Raw genomic sequence first — 22,008 nt, forward strand, 5'->3', positions numbered from 1 at the left:
GCATACTCAGCTTTAGTAGATACTGCCAAACAGTATCTGCTTGAGACTTGAACAGGTCCTTCACAAAAATGAATATCCACATGGTCATAAGCACATGAGAATGTGCTCAACCTCATTAGTCAGGAGGGAAATATGTTAACAATCAGAACCACCACTTTGGAAAATTGTTTGGCAATATCTACAAAGCTGAATATATATGTGCATACTCTGTAATCCAAAAATTGCACTCCTGGATATATACCCAACAGATTCATATATATATAAGTGTACCAAAACACATTTTAAAATGTTTGTAGCAACAAAATTTGTAGTTTTCCCAAGCCAAAAACAATCCAAATGTCTATTAGTAGCACAATGAACAAACTGTGGTATATTCATAAAATGCAAAACTCTAGCAATGAAAAATGAACAAGCAACTGCTACACATATAATAATGAACAAATCTTAGAAGCCCAAGGGGAAGCTTCTCAGTGGCTGGTCCTGTTCTACTGCTTGACCTAAGGGTGGTCACACTCAGAGGAGTGTATACTTTGTGGTGGTTAATATGCTTTTTTGCACCCTTCTGAATACATGTATACTTCAATGAAGGAGTTCCAAAGCAACTCCTTCCCAAGAAAAAAATCTTTACAAATGATTTTAGTGCCATATTATACAAATCATAAAGTGTATGGAGACTAAATTTTTTTTCAGTTATACTTTATTTCAGTTTAAATTTTATTAAGAAAATGATATGCTATAGAGGTGTTTGTGTCTTATGACTGTCAAGGGTCCACTATATTCACATTTTTTGAACAAATATATGAGAAAAATGTGAAATTCTAAGACCACTGAGCTTTATAAATTTTCCAACATGAAATCATAGTATTATTTTCTCTTCCACAACAATCCTCTTTCTATTCATATATGATTACTTTATCTCACTTTAGTCTCATAATTTCTTCCCTCTTTTATATGCAGAGGGAAAATACAGATGTCTATCAGCTTTGATCCATGATGTCAAAATTCAAACTTGGTACTTACGGAAAGGGCCTCTGCTCCAGTGCAGGATGGGAAGAAACCAGTTCCCTTTTCCCAACTGCACCTTTGTTTGGTGTTTTCCTGGCATCCCAGTAGGCAACAATGAGAAGGCTAAGAAGGATGCCTAGGGCTGACTCCAGGATAAGTATTTAGAACTGCAAAGCCATGTTTCTGCAGAAGGTGCTCCCTATTCTATAATTAAGAAATTAAACCCCATTCACGCTCATGACTTAAAGATAAGACTCAGCTGGGAGGAAGGTGGATATTAAGTCTAATTTCCCACAAAAGAGGAATGAAAAACCAAAACAAGTAGGCACTGTAAAATTGTTTTTGTCTTTTTAATGGCAGGTCAAATATCCTGAAACATACATATATTTTGATAGTCTTCTAATCCCAGTTGAGTTCAAATATTAAAGTAACACACACGAGCTAAGAGAATTCAATATTGTTCCAAGGCACTTACTGAATCTCCATGACTAAATGAAAACAAGGACAATTAGGATGGACAATTAGACAGTTTATAATATAAAAATAACTTTTTGCTTACAATTTACAAAATGTATTATTATTACAATCTTTGATCTCTGATAACCTGTAATGCTGGCTGCATGACTCCAGCAATTTTAAAATTCTGAAACTATTTTCTAAAACTTCAGGGCAAATAATTTACAAATAAGGTACACAAAGATTTAGACCATGCAGAAATTTCTTACATCTTCTGTTAATAATATTTTATGACTGTAACTTTATCAAATTATATACCTACTTGCCCTGTACATATACAAAATAATGCATACATGATAAAACATTAGCAAAAGAGTAGTCCTTAAACTCAATTTATCATAAAAGTATTACTATATTAACATGTCTACAAGCAGCGTGTAACAGGGTTAAGAGACATTAAGGCAATAATACTTGAAGTTACAAAATAAACCATATGTAATACTTTTTCCTAAGTGTAATATAAGGCAGGTAGATGGTCCCAGCAAAAAACACTAAGGTAACAATCTACACTGCTGTTAGTCCCACATTTTTAAGATGGAATACTATAAATCTGGCTTTCAGTGGCACTTGAATTTTCCAGTATAATTTAAAGTGTCTTTTAGTTCCCTGAATCATGTCCATTCTGAAGGTGGATCTCTTGGTCCTTTGGGTTTTCCACAGCGATTACCAAAACCTATAATCAAAATACCACAATAATTCTCTAGTGTTCAGAAATATTTTTAAACTATTAAGCTCATGTCTGTAGACATTCTTATTTTATGGAACAAATAAATTTCCATATGGAAATTTAGAACTTAAAACTAAACAAATCTCTACAAACACAAACCAATTCTTAATTTGTTCTGGGTAGTTGAAAATAATTGCTTCTTTTATAAAAATAAAATCAATTCTATCAAAATGTAAGAAAAACAGCTAAGATATTTTAGTCTTTCCGACTCAAAAGAAAGATTTGTTTACATACTGCAGTTTTTTATATTTTAGTTTTTAACCTCAGTATGAAACAGAATAAATTAGTTCATTTGTTTCATAATTAATTCCAAGCAACTTTGACGGTACATGTTTTATTCTTGGCAAGTGCCATTTAAGGGCCTGAATAAATCATAGCACAAAGATAAACTTTGCCTTAAGGAAATTCTGGAATGATGGCAAATAACTTTTTTTCATTCTTGCCAGCATTAACTACACAATTACAGTTTTAAAATCATCTAATAAATTACCAATCTCTGTGGCTTCTGTTGGACTTTCTGATATTTGATCTTTCTTGTTACTGAAATTAGTTGGACATTCTGTACAAGTCTCTGTATGAATACCTCGTGCTGGATGGTCTAAAATGCAAATCAAAGCCATTGTTAGTCATAATCATGTTTAGCATCATAGGTAGAAGAATCCTCTAATTGTTTTAATGTGGGCAGTTAGTTACAACAGCAAGTTTTTTTTTGAGCATCATAATTTTAGAGGCCCAGATAAATATAAATGCAAGGGTAATGAACACAGGAAATTATATTAGGTGTTCTTGCAGGCACCTAGAAACCTGCAGCGAGTACTTCTGCTGTGACGATTCTCCTCATGCTCCTACTTTAACTGCAACTGAAATGCCTTTATATGGAAATCAATGGCAAACATAGTTTATTAATGGACTTAATATTTGTGCTTAAAAGTAGTAATTCTTTTAAGATTTAGCATTGCTTAAATTTTAGTTAGTTTACTTATTTAACTGCCAAGGCATACGATTAGTAACAAAAGAAATCAACTACTATGATTCAGGCATCCTTTCACCACCTTCATCACGTCCCCTACACCCCCTGTAAGGAACTTTTCTGGAAACCTGGAATACAAGTCAAATAATAGACAATCCTTGTCCTCGGGTGCTTATAGTCTAGACAAGGGTCGGCAAACGTTTTCTATAAAGGGCTAGAGAATATTTTAGGCTTTGCAAGCCACATACGGTCTCTGTCGCACATTCTTCATTGATTTTTGTTTCTTTGTTTTTAATTTTAAACAACTCTTTAAAATGTAAAAAGAATTCATTCAGCTCAAGGGCAGAATAAGAAAACAAGCCACGGGCAGGATTAGGCCTGTGGGATACAGTTTGCTAACCCCTGGTCTAGTAGGAGAGACAGACAAGTACATTACTTATAGTAGTGTGATAAGGTTTATAATAAACAGGGACAGAAAGGAGAGGCATGTAGACGAAACTAGTGGCGGAGATTCAGGGTTGGCTTCTATAAGGAAATGATGATTTAGGCTAAAAGCCTCAATTTTCTCAATGAAGTAAAGGGTCTACTACTGAGTAACAGTTAGTGGGATTCATGAAGAAAATCAAGATTTGGAAAATTCAGGGGAAATAAAAAGGGTATAAAGCAGAGCATGTAAGATAACCAAGCAACGCTGAGGGCTCAACTGTGGATCAGTCCTAGAACTGTATGCTCAACCTGTAAAACAGCCAAGTTCCTCAGCAGTATTCAGTAATCCTGAGGGATAAAGCAAAATGGTATGGGAATTAGGGGCAAGAAAGTTAAGGATAACTGTGAGTGTGACTAGAGTGACGGAATCTAGATTGAATAGAGAAGGAAGAGAAACCAGAAAGGAGTTAACAGATACTAAGAAAATAAAAGACCCAGGGATCTAGCTATAGCAGCAGTAGTCATATAACATAGATAATAATAACAGCATTGCTACCATTTCAGTGCCTACCATGTGCCGGGCACTGTCTAATACTCTCCATATATGATTTGATTTAATTAAATCTTCGCAACAATCCTCTAGGGTAGGTTACTACCATTATCTGCATTTCACAGAGAAGAAAACTGAAGCCTAGAAAGATGAGGTAACTTGCCCAAACCCAAAAAGTAAGTAAAATGGCAAAAATGGGACTCCAATCCAGGTGGGCTTGACGCTAAAGCTTCTGCTCTTTTCCTTATAATATGTTGCTGTAGAAAAGTAAACAGAGAATAATAAAGAGTTTATGAGATGGAATGGAGCCCCATTAGGCAAAGATCCAGGAAGAGAGCAGCTGAAGCAGAATGGAGGGTAAGGGCAGAGGTGATAGATAAATTGAGGGAACTGTATAAGCTAGGATGTTTGATGAGCTGCTTACATAGTTACTGATTTATAAGAATTAACAATAACTTGACCTATTTTACTATGATCATAAAAGTAATGTAGTAGAAAAATTTTCTAACTTGGCATTATTACACTGCATTGAGCTAACATAATCTTACTAGCCTTCACAAATGTAGAAGTCCTAAAAGGAAGATTTCCAAAACAATTGATTTTTAGGCCCCCAATTCAATCATCTAGGTTATTTGGCGCATTTATTCAAATCATTGTCAGATCTAGATTCTAAGTGTTTTTATAAACAACAGAAATAAAATACAGGAAAATATTTTTAAAATAATTTCCCCCATCAGCCTGTTAACTACTGATAATAAATGCTGTTATCCTCCTGATCAATAATAATATCTGGTATAATAACGAATTTAAAAGAATTATACTACATAATTCAGGTTCTAGAAGAGCTGTCCTACATATTTCCACATACTGAAATAAATTTCACAAATAAATAGCATGCACAATGAGACATGCTATTTTATGGAAATTAATCTATATAATCTATAGCAAAAAGGAACACAGTCCAACTTACCACATGTTTCACTTCCAGAGGTTATCAAGCCCTATAAGGAAGACATTCAATAGCTATTACAGTACATCCCTTTCATGTACAAATTATAGAAAATTTGGTCTGTTATGAGTATATATCCCAATAAATCAAGATCTATCAAGATTCTCATGTCAAAGGAAAAGAAAAAAATGGTGTTTTCAATTAGGGTTAAAAATGTTTAATGTTGTGGTGTTTTATACTGGGAGTAAAAGGATAGGGGAATTCCTTTTCCTTCTGGATAAAAACTGAAAATGCAGAAGTTACTACATACGAGAACATACAACTGCATTTTGCCAGCCCTCTACTGTATTCATCAAATTATGATATCACTGATTGTAAGACATAGCATCATTATTAGGTTACCAATACTTTATCTACCAATTAAAGTATATCACAATGCTTTTTTAGTCCATTTTAAGATATACCCCAATTTCAGATATTCAAATGTGAGAGAAATACGAAAAATATTAATGTTGATGAAAAATAGCATTTCCAGTGGCTAAAATATTTAGCTACCAAAACATTTCCTGAATGTGAAAGGAAGTCTCATGTGACCAGAAAAACTAAAGGGAGAGACAATATACCTGGTTCTATAATGGAAAGAACAAAATCTAGGAAAGTACTGGGACCCTGAAAATAGTAACTCCTGTTCTATTCATACCTCCAAAATGATTTGAAACAAGGCATAATTTACAAATTTCAAAAGCAGCTTGGGAAAATAATACTCTGAAGTGATGGTCATATGTAGATCATAATGCTCTTTAAAAAAATTTTAGATCTCACATTTTATACACTTTTCATCTGAACTCATAGCGTAAGAAATAATTAGCAAAAATTATATTTAATAGTCTTAAGGTAAGTTATTATAACAAACAACTGTAAGGTAAATTAGTAAAACAAAAGAACAAAAATATTGAGCTATAGCTGTTCCAATCCCAAAAGGACTCACTTCAGGTTTTCTTTGTTCACACTGTTCCTGATTTTGAAGTTCACTCCACTCAGATCTTACAGGTGTATCTGAGAAAAATGAAATCTTACAATTAAAATTAACATCTTTAATTATGAAAATTTCTTGCTTTAAGGTAATATACAAAAACAGATACTGTAGATTTTTAGAAACTATCACTTCCACTAAAAAATTTCTAGCTTCTATTAATTGAAGAATATCCCTTTAAGCTTTGCTTTCTTCCTTAAAATTTAAAGAACTGAGTTATCAGAGTTTATTACAAGTGCATTGTAATCTACAGGTGTGACAGACATAGACTTATGTATTTAATATTAGTGGAGTATACGGCTTCACTGTTTTTAACATTCTTAAAATCAGTTAAAATGAATAAAATATTTGTAAAATGCAGCTCAGATAAGACTAGTAGTGTGCACCTCCACTGAGCACAAGACACCGTAAATATATTAAAGCTGTTTCTATACTCTTTTTCAGGATGGGAAGGAGGAGGAATATATTATCAATACTCTGAAATATCACTTTCTCCCTCACTGATACTCTTGTGGCCTTAAGGTTGCTCAGTTAACATCAACTGAGTGATGCCTGCCTACAACAGAATTTAAATGTTTACTTACCTACACTGGTACCAAGTGAAGCAGTTAATATCTTTTCATAAGTAAATGCCATTTTTAATGAATGAAAAGACAATAAACTGTATACAGTTATAGTTGGATTTAACTGGATTATAGTGTTTGATATAAATGCAGCCATTTTATTAGCAGTCTTAGCAAATAAAAAATACCATTATAAGTATTTTTCATACAAGGAATTAAAAACATTTGTCAGTATAAATTCAAACCTGTTTTTGAATTTAATTTTGTAGCTCAACAGCAACAGACTGACATCAGCCATGTTTTACAGAGCTTATTATTAAAGCATGAAATATGTAAAATCAGAAGATATACTCACTGTGTTCACTGGCCAATACAAAAGACTCAGGAGTTCTTTCAGGTAGGGGAGGAGGCGAATCTTCACTAACATCAACATCTATAACAAATACATAAAATTTAGACAAATTATGAACTTGTTAAAAAATGTTAACTCATTTAAAAGTGAACTTGTTATCTAAACAAAATAAGACAGCTTTCTTGACATTCTTATAAATCACTGCCACAAGTATCTAGGAGAACCAGTTTTTAAAAATGCAAAAATAAACAAGATATCCTTATCACTTGACTTGTTATCAAAAACAATTATAAAGCTTATTGAGCAAAGACTGAACTCCATCACTGTTGCACAGAGAAAATGACTCTCCCATGACGTTCCTGACACCGTGTAGGTATTAATCACACTGTCCTCTGAGTCTGAAGGCATCTTCAGCAGAGAAGCCAGCAGGCGAGTGCCTTCTCTACTGGATTTGCTGATAATGCTTTGGGTCCACAAAGGAAAGCTTCAGTCATTTGACTTAAATCAGTGCTTCCCAAACTGTGATCAATTGCTAAACTCCTTTTACGAGTTTTGCCATACTGTGGACCATATGTCCTATTTTTTTAAATCCCACTCATTTTAAACTTAACTATGTACTTCAGTCATGTTTTAAATAGTAATGACTAAAATAGCAGATTAAAAGTGTTAGTTATTTTCCTAATATACAAAAATATAACCATTAAAATTTTTGGATGTTCATTTATTTATTGCCTAAAATCTTGTGAACAGTGGCATATGACCATACTTTGAGAATACTGACTGAAGCCATATAAAAGCTTTTCACCAGTAAAAACAAAATTAGCTCTTGGAAAAGATAATGCATTAAGTAAGCCTTGTCAGTTAGCCTCATTATGGCATTAGGTGAAATGAGAGTATTAGATCCTTTGAGGTTTCACTGGAGGTAGAAAAAGAAAATATGAGGATACAATTCTGTGTGTGGACTCTCAGGTTAGAAAAGATGGGGCAAAGAAAGGAAGCTGTGAGGATCCTATATTGTCTGGCCCTTGACAACTGTTTTCTTAAAAATGTGAACAACTGTGCCATGATACTTGGCTATTTTACCACATTTGATAGGCTATGCATTAAAAAGAGAGTGAAAATCAAGAAAAGCCTTTTCAATTTTCAACATGCATGAGCCAGGTATGACTGCTCTGGTTCCTCCTACAATTGTTTAGCTGAAGACACAAGAAAATACAGCCCCTGGATCCTGCTGAGAGAAGAGTTCCAGTCCAATACTTTATATATATATGTGTGTGTGTGTGTATATATATAAAAATCTGTATACACACACACACACACACACACACACACACACACACACACACACACACACACACACACACACATAAAACATGAGTACTGGAACTCTCTTGTATATAAAGTTAAGCTACTAAAGAACTATCTAACCTGTCTGGTAGTAACAGTCTAAGCAATCATATTTCCCCTTGCTCTTTTGTTACTAAGAGCTCACAGTGAAGAGATGGCTGTTGAAAGGAAGGGATGCATAATCTTGACACTGTGGTGCCATTTCACAATTACGTGAACAAATCAGGAAGGACAGTATGGCTTGTTTACATCAAGTATCAAGTATCTTTCGGAAACTCTATACCTCTTCTGTTTTAACAGTCCTCGCTCTTAAAAGACTTTATTTTCTAACTGTGGCCTTGGCTTCTCAACTGCATGTTTCTCCCTGGATCTCTGGATTGCCTTTTCTGTGTTATAAATTTGTGTTTCAGAGGTTATCCAACCAGAGCCTGCACATTTTTCGTAGGCTTTTGTAAATCATACACTTTATGGGAGCCTAGTGTAGCCATGTTTGAGAAATCTTTCAGGAGGCCTGAGTCAATATTAAAATCAGAATGATAGCCAGGAGTTTTTTTTAGGCAGTAACTTATGCAAAAGGTTGTTTTAGGTATCAAAACAAAATTATTCCATAGCAAATTTTAAAACAAACAAGCAAACAATAATCTAATCCTTGAGCCAAAGGTTCATCTACAAGGTAAATAATTACTAACATTAAAAATAGGACTGCTTGTAGTTACGCTGCAACACAGAATACTTACACAGGAAAATCTTCTGTTAATACCAAACTCATTTAGCATAGTTAAGGTAGGGTGAAAAGAAACCAGAAATCACATTTACAGCTATCTTTGCTTTGAAATACAAATAAAATGGAGAGAAAGGAAGTGAGCTGGTATACAGAAGAGTGCTTTCAACTATTCTATACAGTATGTTGTATTCTAAAGGAACTCTTTCTGTTATCACTAAAACACTGGTCATATGGCAGTAACTTTTAATGAGCATGTTATATCATGCATCCTTCCTGCCCTCACCAAACTCTATTTCTAGTAATGGTTTAAAAAAATTTATTTCCTAGGTACAAAACAAATGCCTGATATGCTAAAAAAAAAAAAAAAAAACCAAAACGACAATTTCTTATCTACATGTTTTCTTGTGTAGTTACAACTTAGCAGTTATTTTTCAAACTCTGAAGTCGAGGGAAAAAAATATATTAACAATTTTAAATTATGCCAAACTGGTAAAGTAGTATTTATTGTGGCAACCATTATCTTCTGAAGATCCTTCAAATAAACCACAAAAGAATCAAGAACACAGAAAATCCTGTAAATTTAAAAAACTAGCTTAGATTCTGATTTACTCTACCAGATACATCCCCAAGATAAAAAAAAAAAAAAAAAAAGTGTGAGTTGAGGAAAATAGAGGCACCACAGTATGGGTGGTACTTACTGGGTGAGAATTAGAAAAAGTCATCTTTCAAGTTCACAGTACTTATTTGACTGCACATTATAAATACCAGTCTATGTGTGTTGCTATCAAAGTTCACCGACAAGTAAAAGACCACTGATAATCAACCTATCAATAAACAGCTTTTGTGTTTATATATTTGCTGTCAACTTCATGGTCTTTTTTTTTTTTTTTCATGGTCTGTTTAAGACGGCACCGTGGTCATTTTTAGCAGATTAAAGAGGAGTTTCAAGACCCAATAATACATCTTGGGAACTTAGGGGATACGTTATCTTGAAATGCTTAGACTGCTTAAAGAAGAGAGTCATTAATTAAACAGTAGTAGCACTGATGACTAGACATGGAAATATCCCACTTTCTACTGAGTGAATTAAACTTCCTATATTCTGCTGAGCAGCTGCAATATTGCTCCTTGGTTAATAAACTCATTGTTGAAAGGAGCCATTTTGCAAGCATTTGTGAGGAGGTTTAAAATTTTAAAAAGGTATTTTGTAGTTAAAAGATCATAAAAAGATAACAAAATAGATATCTGTAATATACATGGGCGAAATTAAATGGTCAGTCAAGCCATTCTACAATATTTGTGTCACTGTCACTTTAAGTAATCCCTAAATTATTTCTAATTATTCAGTTATATAAAATTTTGACCCATATAAATACTAAGAGTTGTAAGATATAAGAGAAAATTTTCAGTTACAACAATTTAAATATTTTGGAAACAAAAAGTCCAATAATGCAATGTGATCAAACTAAGGTAACAATAAATAAAGGGCTTACTTAAAAAAAAAATTAGTATCAAAAATAATGAAATTTTGCATAGGTTCTGGAGTAAAGTGTGGAATAAAACATAATGAATTAATATAGCTAAGCTGCTTAGAACAGTGACTGGCACATAGTAAAAATATTTAAGTGTTAAGATACTATTATCATTACCTTTTTCAGCACCTGAATGTATTGTTCCTGCTATATCATGTCTAGCAATGGACATTGACAATACTTTCCTTGTAGAAATGCTTTCAGTACTAGCGGCAGCAGAAACAGTGGCACTTGCTGTTGAAATACTGGTTTTATTCTTGGTCACAGCACCATCAGAGTTCCTTTCATCAGAGTCCGAGTCATCAGAGTGAAGAGGATTAGTAAAACTGAGGGGTGCTCTGAATAGAGGGGAACTGTTGTGATGACCTGTGAGATCATGGGTTGCAAGTTGTGTCGTGGGGCTTGGTGTTGAACTCCCAGTTTTCATTGTTTGACAGTGGGTATCTGAGGATTTGCCTTCAGAGGAATCAGGCATGGGTAGAGTATTCTCAGGTCCATGAAATGACCATGGTGCATGTCCTTTCTCATCAAGAGGTAAGCGGTCTGGCCTTGGAGGTGTGTCTGAATTCTTCTGTGATTCTTCTGGTAGGATAACTGGAGCTTTATTTGACTGTGTTGCATTGCAGTCCACACAGGAATTCTGGGAAATACCATCAATTTTTAGATCTCTTGAATTCAGTTCCTGTGATTTAAAGACTTTATCAATTGTACATGGTGAAGCCGAAGCCGATTTAATTTTAATCGCATGTCCCCTATTCAAGAGTGTGTTCCCTTCAAAACTTTTTGGTCCTTCTTGGAGAGGGACCTTCTTAATCTCAAAACTTAAATTTCGCTCCAATTTTTTATCTATTTGTTCAACAGTTGATTCATTTTTCCCTGTAAGTTCTGTTGATTTATTATAGTTTCTGTTGAGGTCTGTTGAATGTTGTTCTGATGAAACCACGTGCAACACTGGCTTTGGATGGTATCTGTCATTGTCCTGCCACACAGTAGTGACTGTTGGAAAAGCTGAAGGGGGAGAAGGTGTCAAGATGGGTGGCACTGGGTGAGGTTCTGGAGGCTGCAGTATTTCTTCCTTAGCATCCCCTTCTACAAGGCAACTGGAAAATATTTAAAAAAAGGGTATTAAAAGAATGTTCATCCTTTTAAAAAATAAGTTTATAGGTAACAGTTATGTAGCTAAGCCTCTTTAAATTAAAAGTCAGTAGAGTCTGTGGTTATGAATTAAAATTTGCCAAACTAAGTTAATGTTTAACAAGGTAGTAATGTATGTACATTGTTTAAAAAAGTCAAATAACACAAGAATTTTAATAAAAAACCAGCAGTCCCCTCCCACAGCCCTCCATTTACCCTGACACATCAAGTTTCAACTTTTTAAAAACAGCTACTTCGAAGATTTGCCTCCATATTTCAAAATATTTCAGAATGCATAAACGTTATTACTTGATCTTTCTATTTCACACATACTCTACTGTCTTCCTACTATGGAAATATCTTCTCCATCTTCCTAATACTGCTAATTTTTGGTTAGTTCAAATCTTATGACTACAGTTATTATTCATACCAATGACAGCATGATTTCCTATTTTTTCTTATATAACTCTTATTTTTTCCCTAATAATTGTCTTGGGTTTCCTACGTACCATCAGTAATTCAGCCCTTCTTCAAACTTTCCTGCAGATTTGTACACCTCCTCTCAATTGGTCAAGCATATCAGGTAACTATCAATATCACAGACATCCGTCTTAGAAACCTTGAGCCTCGCGCTCCAGTGTGGACCCCTGGCCCCCGAGGCTACCACAGAGCTGACACTCTCTCTTGTGTTACACTCTCCTGTTTCCCAGGTCCCATCTTCGTTTTTCTAGCTACACTTGCTCAATTTAGTGGGTTATACCCTCCGATTGCCTCTTAAGAACTATACATAGGAAACAAATTTCCTGAGGCCTACATAATTATTATATTTTCAAGGTTACTGACTTTTGGAAAAGGTGTATTATTCTAGACTAGAAATAACTTTCCTTAAGAATTTTATAATTGTGATTCCTGTTCCTTTGAATGTGAGCTGTTTTTTCTCTCTCTTTTGAGCTTTTGGTTTTTTTTTTAATTCTTCATGTTCTACAATCTCATGGTGTAACTTTTTTTAATCCATTGTATTACAATTTTTAATCCATTATATTGAGAACTTTCTGTACAAAAATTCATGTTACTACTAGAAGCTTCTTTCAGAATTTCTTCTCTTCCAGTCTCCTTCCAGACTATGATTAGTTTTAGTTATAATTATTATTATCACTATGAGTATGTGACATACCGCTCGGTTTGATTCTCTAATTTCTTTATCTTCTCTCTCCTATTTTCTCTATTTGTTCATTTTCTTGGGAGATTTCCTTGACTGTCTTCTAGCCTTCTTTAATTAAAATTAAATTTTAATTTTTAAAATTTATGCTATTATATTTTTAATTTCCAAGAGCTTCTTATTTATTATGACCTGTTTCTTATTTCATGGTTGCAATATTTCCTAATTACTGAAAAAACAGACATTTGCCACCCCCCATCTTTTTTCTATTCTGTGTTGTCTCCATTCCATCCATTTTTTCCTGCTTATTTGGATTATGTCTTTCATGTTAGAGGCTTTGTCAAGTGTCTGATAATTCCTGGTTCTGTTCATTTTGAGAGAATGGAATATTTTAAATGACTGGGAAATGTGTATGTAAATGTAAGGGGGAGGGCTTGTGGCCTAGTGGCCATCTTACTGCTTGGTGACTGGATACAGTCCTTGCAATGTCATTGGTGGGCCACAACCATCAGTAACTATCGATTTCCTCTCTTGGGCTGGTTAGTTTTTCAAGAGAGGGGTTCTGTCTCCCACCAGAAGTGGCTATCAGTATTCTGGGAGCCAAATAAGGGGTGGGAGCAATCTCACTATTCAGCATGCAGATTCCTGCTTTCAGCAAGGAACTAACAACCCCACCATCAGTTGGACCTGATATACTGAACCCAGAGACTTCCAGGTTCAACCACGCCAGAGTAAATCCCTCCCTACTCTGTTCCCAGGTGTGTGCAAAGCTGTCATCTGTCTGCTCAATTTGATGGAAGGAATCTGGGATTCTAAACACTCTTTATAGAGACATTCAAGTACTCTTCTTGTTTTCAGTCCCATCCTACACACCAGGCTTAAGGGGGACCTCCAATTTCTGGGCCTTTCTGGGGGTTCTTTGAAGATAATCATCTTGATTCTTATTGGCTTCCCTCACCTACAGGAAAGCAAGTTTTAGCTTTCTCTGTTGTAAGTCCCTTTTCACATTGGTCAGTGTGTTTTCCACTTCCCAAAATACTGTCAAAATCTCATTTACTACCACCTTCTCTTCAGTTTTTTGGTTTTTAATCTTTATATATTTTTATGTTCCTCCACTATAATTTTAGGAAGTTTAGGGAGGGACCAGAGTTAAACGTGCTTAAACTGCCTATTTAACCAACAATCCTGTAAATGTTTTTAGAAGCAGTAGCCTTGTGTGATGTTGATATGTACATAGTAAAGAAATTATTAGCTACTCACATTTTAAAAATAGCTTTAAGTGAGGTACAGTTGATATACAAAAACCTGAACATACATTTTTTCTAATTTATTTTATTTATTTTTGGCCGTGTTGGGTCTTCGTTGCTGCGCGTGGGCTTTCTCTCACAAGAGTGGTTGCGGTGATCAGGGCCTACTCTTCATTGCGGTGTGTGGGCTCCTCATTGCGGTAGCTTCTCTTGTTGCGGAGCACGGGCTCTAGGCACATGGGCTTCAGTAGTTGTGGCTCGCGGGCTCTAGAGCGCAGGCTCAGTAGTTGTGTTGCATGGGCTTAGTTGCTCCGTGACATGTGGGATCTTCCCGGACCAGGGCTCAAACCCGTGTCCCCTGCACTGGCAGGCAGATTCTTAACCACTGTGCCACCAGGGAAACTCTGAATATATTTTTTAAATATATATATATATATTTATGGCTGCGTTGGGTCTTAGTTGTGGCATGCAGGATCTTTTGTGGCGGTGCATGCAGACTTCTCTCTAGTTGTGGCACGTGGGCTTCTATTTGTGGCGCACGGGCTGCAGAGCACGTGGGCTCTGTAGTTGCAGCATGCGGGCTCTCTAGTTGTGGCATGCAGGCTCAGTAGTTGCAGCGTGAGGTCTCAGTTGTCCCGCACTATGTGGGATCTTAGTTCCCTGACCAGGGATTGAACCTGCATCCCCTGCGCTGGAAGGTGGATTCTTAACCACTGGACCACCACGGAAGTCCCTGAACATATTTAATGTATACAATTTGATGAGTTTGGACATATGCATATATTGGGTTGGCCAAAAAGTGCTTTTGCTTTCCAAGTAAAAATAAAAGACACATTTTTCATTTTTACCAAGAACTTTATTGAACGTATTCACCCTTTTGTTCCACTACCTTTTGCCATTTTTCAGGCAATTTTATAATTCCGTCTTCCCAAAACTTTTCATTTTTTGAGCAAAGAACTGTTCCAGGTGCCTTTTACAGTCTTCCAGGGAATTGAATTTTTTTTCCATTAAGAGAATTTTGTAAAGACTGAAATAAATGGAAATCCCAAGGTGCAATGTCTGGTGAATACAATGGATGAATCAGAACTTCCCAGCTGAGCTGTAACAGTTTTTGCCTGGTCATCAAAGAAACATGCGGTCTTGTGTTATCCTGATGGGAGATTATGCATTTTCTGTTGACTAGTTCTGGACGCTTTCTGCCAAGTGCTGCTTTCAGTTGGCTTAATTGGGAGCAGTACTTGTTGGAATTAATTGTTTGGTTTTCCGGAAGGAGCTCATAATAGAGGACTCCACATACACAACATCCAATCCCACCACATACACAACATCACCTTCTTTGGATAAAGAGCAGCCTTTGGTGTGGTTGGTGGCAGTTCATTTCGCTTGCCCCACGATCTCTTCCATTCCACATTATTGTACAGTATCCACTTTTCATCGCCTATCGCGATTTGTTTTAAAAATGGAACATTTTCGTTAGAGAATCATAGGCAGAAATATGGTCAAGAAGGTTTTTCTCACTTAACTTATATGGAACCCAAACATCAAAGCGATTCACACAACCAAGCTAGTGCAAATGATTTTCAGCGCTTGATTTGGGTATTTTGAGTATGTCGGCTATCTCCCACGTGGTATTAACATTGAATGTTCTCAATTAATGTCTCGATTTGATCGCTATCAACTTCAACTGGTCTACCTGACCGTGGAGCATCGTCCAGCGAGAAATCTCCAGCACGATTCGCAAACCACTTTTGAAACATTCGATCAGTCACAGCACCTTCTCCATATACTGCACAAATCTTTTTTTGCATTTCAGTTGCGTTTTTACCTTTCTTGAAATAATAAAGCACAATATGCCAAAAATGTTGTTTTTTTCCATCTTCAATATTAAAATGGCTACACAAAAATTCACCAATTTTGATAAGTCTTTTTTAAATGCACACTGATATGACAGCTGTCACAATACAATCTAACGAAATTGTTTCGAATGAAGTTAAAGCTAACTAAGTGCTACTAGAACCATCTTATGGAAAAAACCAAACGAACCTTTTGGCCAGCCCAATACATCCATGATACTATCACCACACTGAAGGTAATAAACATATCCATCACCTCCAAAAGTTTCCTTATATCCCTTTGTGGTTCTTTTTGTTACTCAAATTTAACTGATAATTACACTAACAGACTTTCCCCTTATCCTTCCTTAATCTAACGCTTGTTGAAATAAGGCTTAATAAATACACTTTTATAGTACTTTCAATATGCACAAAAATTATAAGTCCCATCACAAAGAAATATATGTTACATACTGACTTTCCACTATGGTATTCAGCATTAATATTTTCTCGAGGTATTCTGATGGAAAAAAATTCCACTGATGATAATGACTTGCATCATTCTTATTGTAAATATTGTTCTTAATTTCATCTGTCCTGAGGAATGCATTTTTTACTTCTCAAAAACAAAACAAAACATTCAGGACCTACCACTTGCTAGGTATTACACCAGTACCAGAAGACAGAACAATGAACACAACAGTTTGGGTCCCAAAGGAGTAAAATAAGGCTAAAAAGGTAAGTTGGAGACATACTGTGAAGGCCCAGAGTTTCACGGTAAGAAGTTTGGTCTTTATAATATAGAAATATACATTTAATTGGTGTGACAAAGTCTTAAAACGAGTAACTATAACTTTTGTTTCAAATTGATGTTTTATAGAAACTCAGAAAATTATTTTCCTTGTAATAAATTAGGCTGGATTCAATATGAGATGGAAAGATTATAGAGGTGAAGGAAATGACAACCAAAATATTAGAACATAACATTATAAAAACAAAAAACCTTCACTACTACCCTTTCTTCTAGAGAGTTAATACTATATAATGAAAAGAGTATTGGACTAGAAGGTAACAGATGTGTGTTCTTAGTTGAACTCTGCTAGTCTATGCAGGTCAACATCTTTGAGAACTAGCTATATTAACATCCATGTGATCAAGATTACTGTAAAAATCACTGGGTTCACTATATCACTTATCACTTTGACATATCATTGACTATCTACAGAATGAATAAAGAATACATGTGATCTAAAAAAGATGAGAAAACATATATAAAAGACACTAAACCAATGCTAATTATTACTTTTTCACCAAATGATATCTCCTAAACACCTTACACTTTGGAGTTGAGGAAGATGATCCACTTGTGTTTAACCTTCATTTCTTGGTTTTATTATGTATTCTAACATCTATCAATAATTTTAAAAATACATCTGAGATTAAAGGTATTTCTAAACAGTGAAAAGGAACAAGAATTAGAAAAGAAATAAAGCACAGAGAGCATCGGTAATTAGAGAAGTACAGTAAGCATGCACAGCAGTGTGTTTTGCCAAAATCTACCCTCATTTATCTTAAAAAAATGCCAATTTGGATAATTCAATTAGAACTTTAAACTTTCAGTAGTCAAATAAATCAATCTTGTCCTTTGTGATTTCCTTTATCCCTTCTATTATATACCCCTCTACAAGTCTGTCAAACATTAAACTATATTGTATGTTTCAATGATTTGACTTTTTATATCTAATTAATTTAACTATCTGAAGCTTACTTTGGTATGTGGTGTGATATAAAGATCTAAATATATTTTTTCCCCTAATGGTTAATAATATGACTTAATAAATAACCCTTTTCTTTTTCCTTGTTTAATATATGTTAAATTAATTCATAACACGATCTATATTTCCTAGTTGCTTATTCAAGTCCATCAACTAACTGGTATGTATGTATGTGTGTGTGTATATATATACACACACACACATATATGCACACTTTTTTTTTTTTTTTTTTGGCCACTATATGCAGCATGCAGGATTTTAGGTCCCTGACCAGGGATTGAACTCATGCCCCCTGCACTGGGAGTGTGGAGTCTTAACCACTGGACTGCCAAGGAAGTCGCAACTGGTATATTCTTATACCACTAACAGATTATTTTTATGTTTATAATGCATTTTATTTGTTTATTTATTTTGGCTGCACTGGGTCTTAGTTGCGACATGCAGGATCTTTTAGTTGTGGCATGTGGGCTCATGGTTGAGGCATGTGGACTCTTAGCTGCGGCATGCATGTGGGATCTAGTTCCCTGACCAGGAATCAAACCCAGGCCCCCTGCATTGGGAGCATGGAGTCTTACCCACTGGAGCACCAGGGAAGTCCCACTAACAGATTGTTTTAAATATAGTTTTATAATTTTTAAAAGGGTTAGTTCTCACTCATCACTACTTTCATCCTAAGTTTTCTTTGGTATTTTTGTCTCTTGATTCTTACAAGTGAACTTTAACATTATATTGGAAAGTTCAGAGAAGATTCCTTTGGTATTTTGATGAGAACTGCATCAAATTTGAAAACAACTGATATTTTAAATATCACTGAAAAAAGCTAAATTACAGTTAACTTTTCCAACCAAGAACACTTAATTTTTTTCACTAATGCAAATGAATACATTTCTACTTCAGGTTCTACTTTCTACTTACGGTTATTTCCAGGTATTTATATTTTGAAAGGGATCGCTTTTAAAATTTTTTCTTCTCCTATTTGGCTGGTCTATAGGACCACTTTCTACTTTTATTCAACCACTTTGCTCCTCTTTCTTATAAATTAGTCACTTTAAGGAAATACATTTGGTTTTAATGTAATTATTTTTTAAATCAACAAAAGGAAAATAACATTTCAAAGAAGAACCAAAGGGCTTTCCTGGTGGTACAGTGGTTAAGAATCCGCCTGCCAAGCCAGGGGACACGGGTTCGAGCCCTGGTCCAGGACGATCCCACGTGCCACGGAGCAACTAAAGCCCGTGCGCCACAACTACTGAGCCCACATGCTGCAACTACTGAAGCCCATGCGCCTAGAGCCCGTGCTCCACAACAAGAGAAGCCACCGCAATAAGAAGCCGGCACACCGCAACGAAGAGTAGCCCCGGCTCGCTGCAAAAGCCTGTACACAGCAACGAAGACCCAACACTGGCAAAAATAAATAAATAAATTTATTTTAAAAAAAAAAAAAAAACAGAAAAAACAGTCAAGTAGAATAATAGCTGTTTTATGTATATGGATTTCTCCCATAACCCAAGTTTCTACTCGCCTTTTTCCCAGGGCCCTGGGTCACCTGAATCCCACCACATCCTGTGCTTGATGAGAGTTCCCGAATGCCTCTATTTGAGCATACCTCAGCTCCTTGTTTTGATCCCAGAAATACCCTCACCTATCCAGGATATTCTAAGTGCCACAGATGTTTAAAAGTCTAGTTCATTCTCCCAGGCAGCCCTTAAAGAAGTAGATAGATATTCATGCATTTCTGCCAGATGTAAAACTCTCTCGTTCTTGGCCTATATAATGCCACTGTTTCCTGGTTTTCCTTTATCCCTTGATTGTTCATTTCTTTTTTTTACAGCTTTCTTTTAGTTTGCTCTTCACACATTTTGGTGCTTACCCGGGTTCCCTCCTTGGTACTTTGAGATATTGTACCCAGAATCTGAAAGATCTTATTCATGCCCAAGTCTTCTACATCAGCTATATACAGAGTCCTCAGTATATTTTTACCTCCAGCCTAGATATCAAAATGTCTAAAACAGAACCACTTTCTTTCTCCAGTCCTATTCCAACTTAAGTTTGTTTGAATTGAGAGGCATTAGAAGCATCAAGTATATTGTTTTTGTCTCTGAAATATTTATAAATTAAGAAAAATTTACTAAGGCATACTTTTGTGTCTCTGTAGTATATCTGTTGACAGTTTATAGAAATAACTAACAATGTATACTTCCAGAGTGCTGGTGTTAGTGACAAAATATCGAGAATATTATTAGTTTAACAACATATATATTGAAAAGAGAAAATGAAATCTGCTATTCAAAATCTACAATTTGATTTCTTTAAGTATTTATAAACCAGAATCATATGACTGACTACATCTAATACAACAAACATGAGCCTTCCTCTCCAGATCCGTCTCCAAAAGCTCCAATGTACTCTGAACAACTGATTAACTTGCTTACTGTAAGCCATACTGAAAAAATAAAGTATACTGTTTTTATCAATCTTATGCTCTTGGGATTTTATTTTCAGTTAACAAAGTATTCTTTGTGGAACACAATAAAATTCTGCCACTTACCTCTATTTCATGAATAAGAAAGAAGATGAACTAAGCATGTAATACAAACTCACACACATATAAAAACTTGAGCACATATCCCGAAATAAAGCCCTGACATAAGCTGAATGAACACTTTTCTGTTAATACTCATTTACTACTTTTTAGAATTATTTTTTCATTTACTGAAGAAAAACAGGAGCCAAACTTTTTTTTTTTTTGCGGTACGCGGGCCTCTCACTGTTGTGGCCTCTCCCGTTACAGAGCACAGGCTCCGGACGCGCAGGCCCAGTGGCGATGGCTCACGGGCCCAGCTGCTCCACAGCATGTGGAATCTTCCTGGACTGGGGCACGAACCTATGTCCCCTGCATCGGCAGGCGGACTCTCAACCACTGCGCCACCAGGGAAGCCCGACCCAAACTTTTAAAAAGGTATATGAGAAAGGTTTAAAATTCAGAACACTCTACACTCATTTTTTTCCTTCAAAATTAGGAAAAGGCTACCATGATTTGTAGTTGGAGGTAGATGACCATATAAATCAAAAATATTAGTGTACACTCTGAGGGCCTCTACCTTGGCTCACTCTCAAAATCCAAATTAAAAGATATCAGTGTAGCAAAAATGTTTCTTAATTTCCTTTAAGGTCATTAGTTTCTTTAGGACTCTACAGAACTGATACGGGAGACAAAAAAATTAGAGAACTAACAGTTTATAGGTTTTAACTGGCTACCTTCCACAGTAAATACCAAAATGGAAATCAAATAGGAAAGAACGGTTGAGAAGTGTTGGTGTACAGTTAACATCCTGAGCATTTAAACACTTAGACCTCAACCCACCTATATAGGCTTTCTGATCTCCCTTAGAGAAGTATGCAAAGGCATTCCAGAGACTATAATAGCTACTACATCTTGCCTTAGTTGTAAGCTTTTACTTTTGTAAAGAAGGATCTCATTAAGGTACAGCAACTCAATGCCAAGACACAACCATAGTCACCTCACCCAACTTTATTCAACTTCTATCAAACTTTTAAGGGGAAAAAATTGGTGAATCCTATACAAAGGAAGTCCTACTTTGAGGGAAGGTGAATCAGTTTGGGCAGATCTATGCTCGAGACAAGACACAGTATAAGTCATTCTAACAGTTTTATTACTTATCTTCCACTGTGTCTCCTTTTAAAAATAATTCAGTAACTCAATCTTTTTTTTTTTTTTTGCAGTACGCGGGCCTGTCACTGCTGTGGCCTCTCCCGTTGCGGAGCACAGGCTCCGGACGCGCAGGCCCAGCGGCCATGGCCCACGGGTCCAGCCGCTCCGCGGCATGTGGGATCCCCCCGGACCGGGGCACAAACCCGCGTCCCCCGCATCGGCAGGCGGACTCCCAACCACTGCGCCACCAGGAAAGCCCCCAGTAACTCAATCTTAACTCACATTGTAATGGGAAAACCAACATTTAGTGAAGACCAAGTATGTGCCAGGTCCTACATGTAGCATTTTCACATACTTTATTTCATTTAATTCTTAGGACAATACTTAAACAAACAAACAAACAAAAAAAAACCCAAGATCAAATAAATTAAGTGGCTTACTCACGACTTCAGAGCTAGTAAGTGGATGAAAAGGATTTGAAACTAAATCATTCT

The 22,008-nt window shown here is 35.7% G+C and overlaps 1 protein-coding gene and 1 long non-coding RNA gene across 6 annotated transcripts in view; one reads left to right on the top strand and one right to left on the bottom strand.

Moving 5' to 3' along the window:
* The window catches only part of LOC113629427 (uncharacterized), a 68,180-nt gene extending 47,865 nt beyond the window's left edge, over positions 1-20,315 (top strand). For 2 of the 3 annotated variants that reach the window (XR_003436537.1, XR_003436539.1), the window contains one exon: positions 19,375-20,315. This is a non-coding gene — a long non-coding RNA (uncharacterized LOC113629427). Of the gene's footprint in view, positions 1-957; positions 1,153-19,374 lie in introns of those variants that run through there. The other variant, XR_003436538.1, reaches the window with a different exon arrangement.
* The window catches only part of PTPN12 (protein tyrosine phosphatase non-receptor type 12), an 86,696-nt gene continuing 66,017 nt past the window's right edge, over positions 1,330-22,008 (bottom strand). The window contains exons 13-18 of one of the 3 annotated variants that reach the window (XM_027123810.1): positions 10,812-11,794; positions 7,095-7,172; positions 6,132-6,199; positions 5,165-5,195; positions 2,739-2,846; positions 1,330-2,194 (exon numbers count right to left, since the gene is read on the bottom strand). In XM_027123810.1, the coding sequence (XP_026979611.1) occupies positions 2,133-2,194; positions 2,739-2,846; positions 5,165-5,195; positions 6,132-6,199; positions 7,095-7,172; positions 10,812-11,794 (1,330 nt within the window). In that variant the 3' untranslated portion in view covers positions 1,330-2,132. The remainder of the gene's footprint in view (positions 2,195-2,738; positions 2,847-5,164; positions 5,196-6,131; positions 6,200-7,094; positions 7,173-10,811; positions 11,795-22,008) is intronic. The other 2 variants (XM_027123812.1, XM_027123811.1) reach the window with 2 other exon arrangements.

This window comes from Aethalodelphis obliquidens, unplaced genomic scaffold, assembly GCF_003676395.1.
Source record: "Aethalodelphis obliquidens isolate GAN/ISIS:26980383/991018 unplaced genomic scaffold, ASM367639v1 scaffold27, whole genome shotgun sequence".
NCBI lineage: Eukaryota > Metazoa > Chordata > Mammalia > Artiodactyla > Delphinidae > Aethalodelphis > Aethalodelphis obliquidens.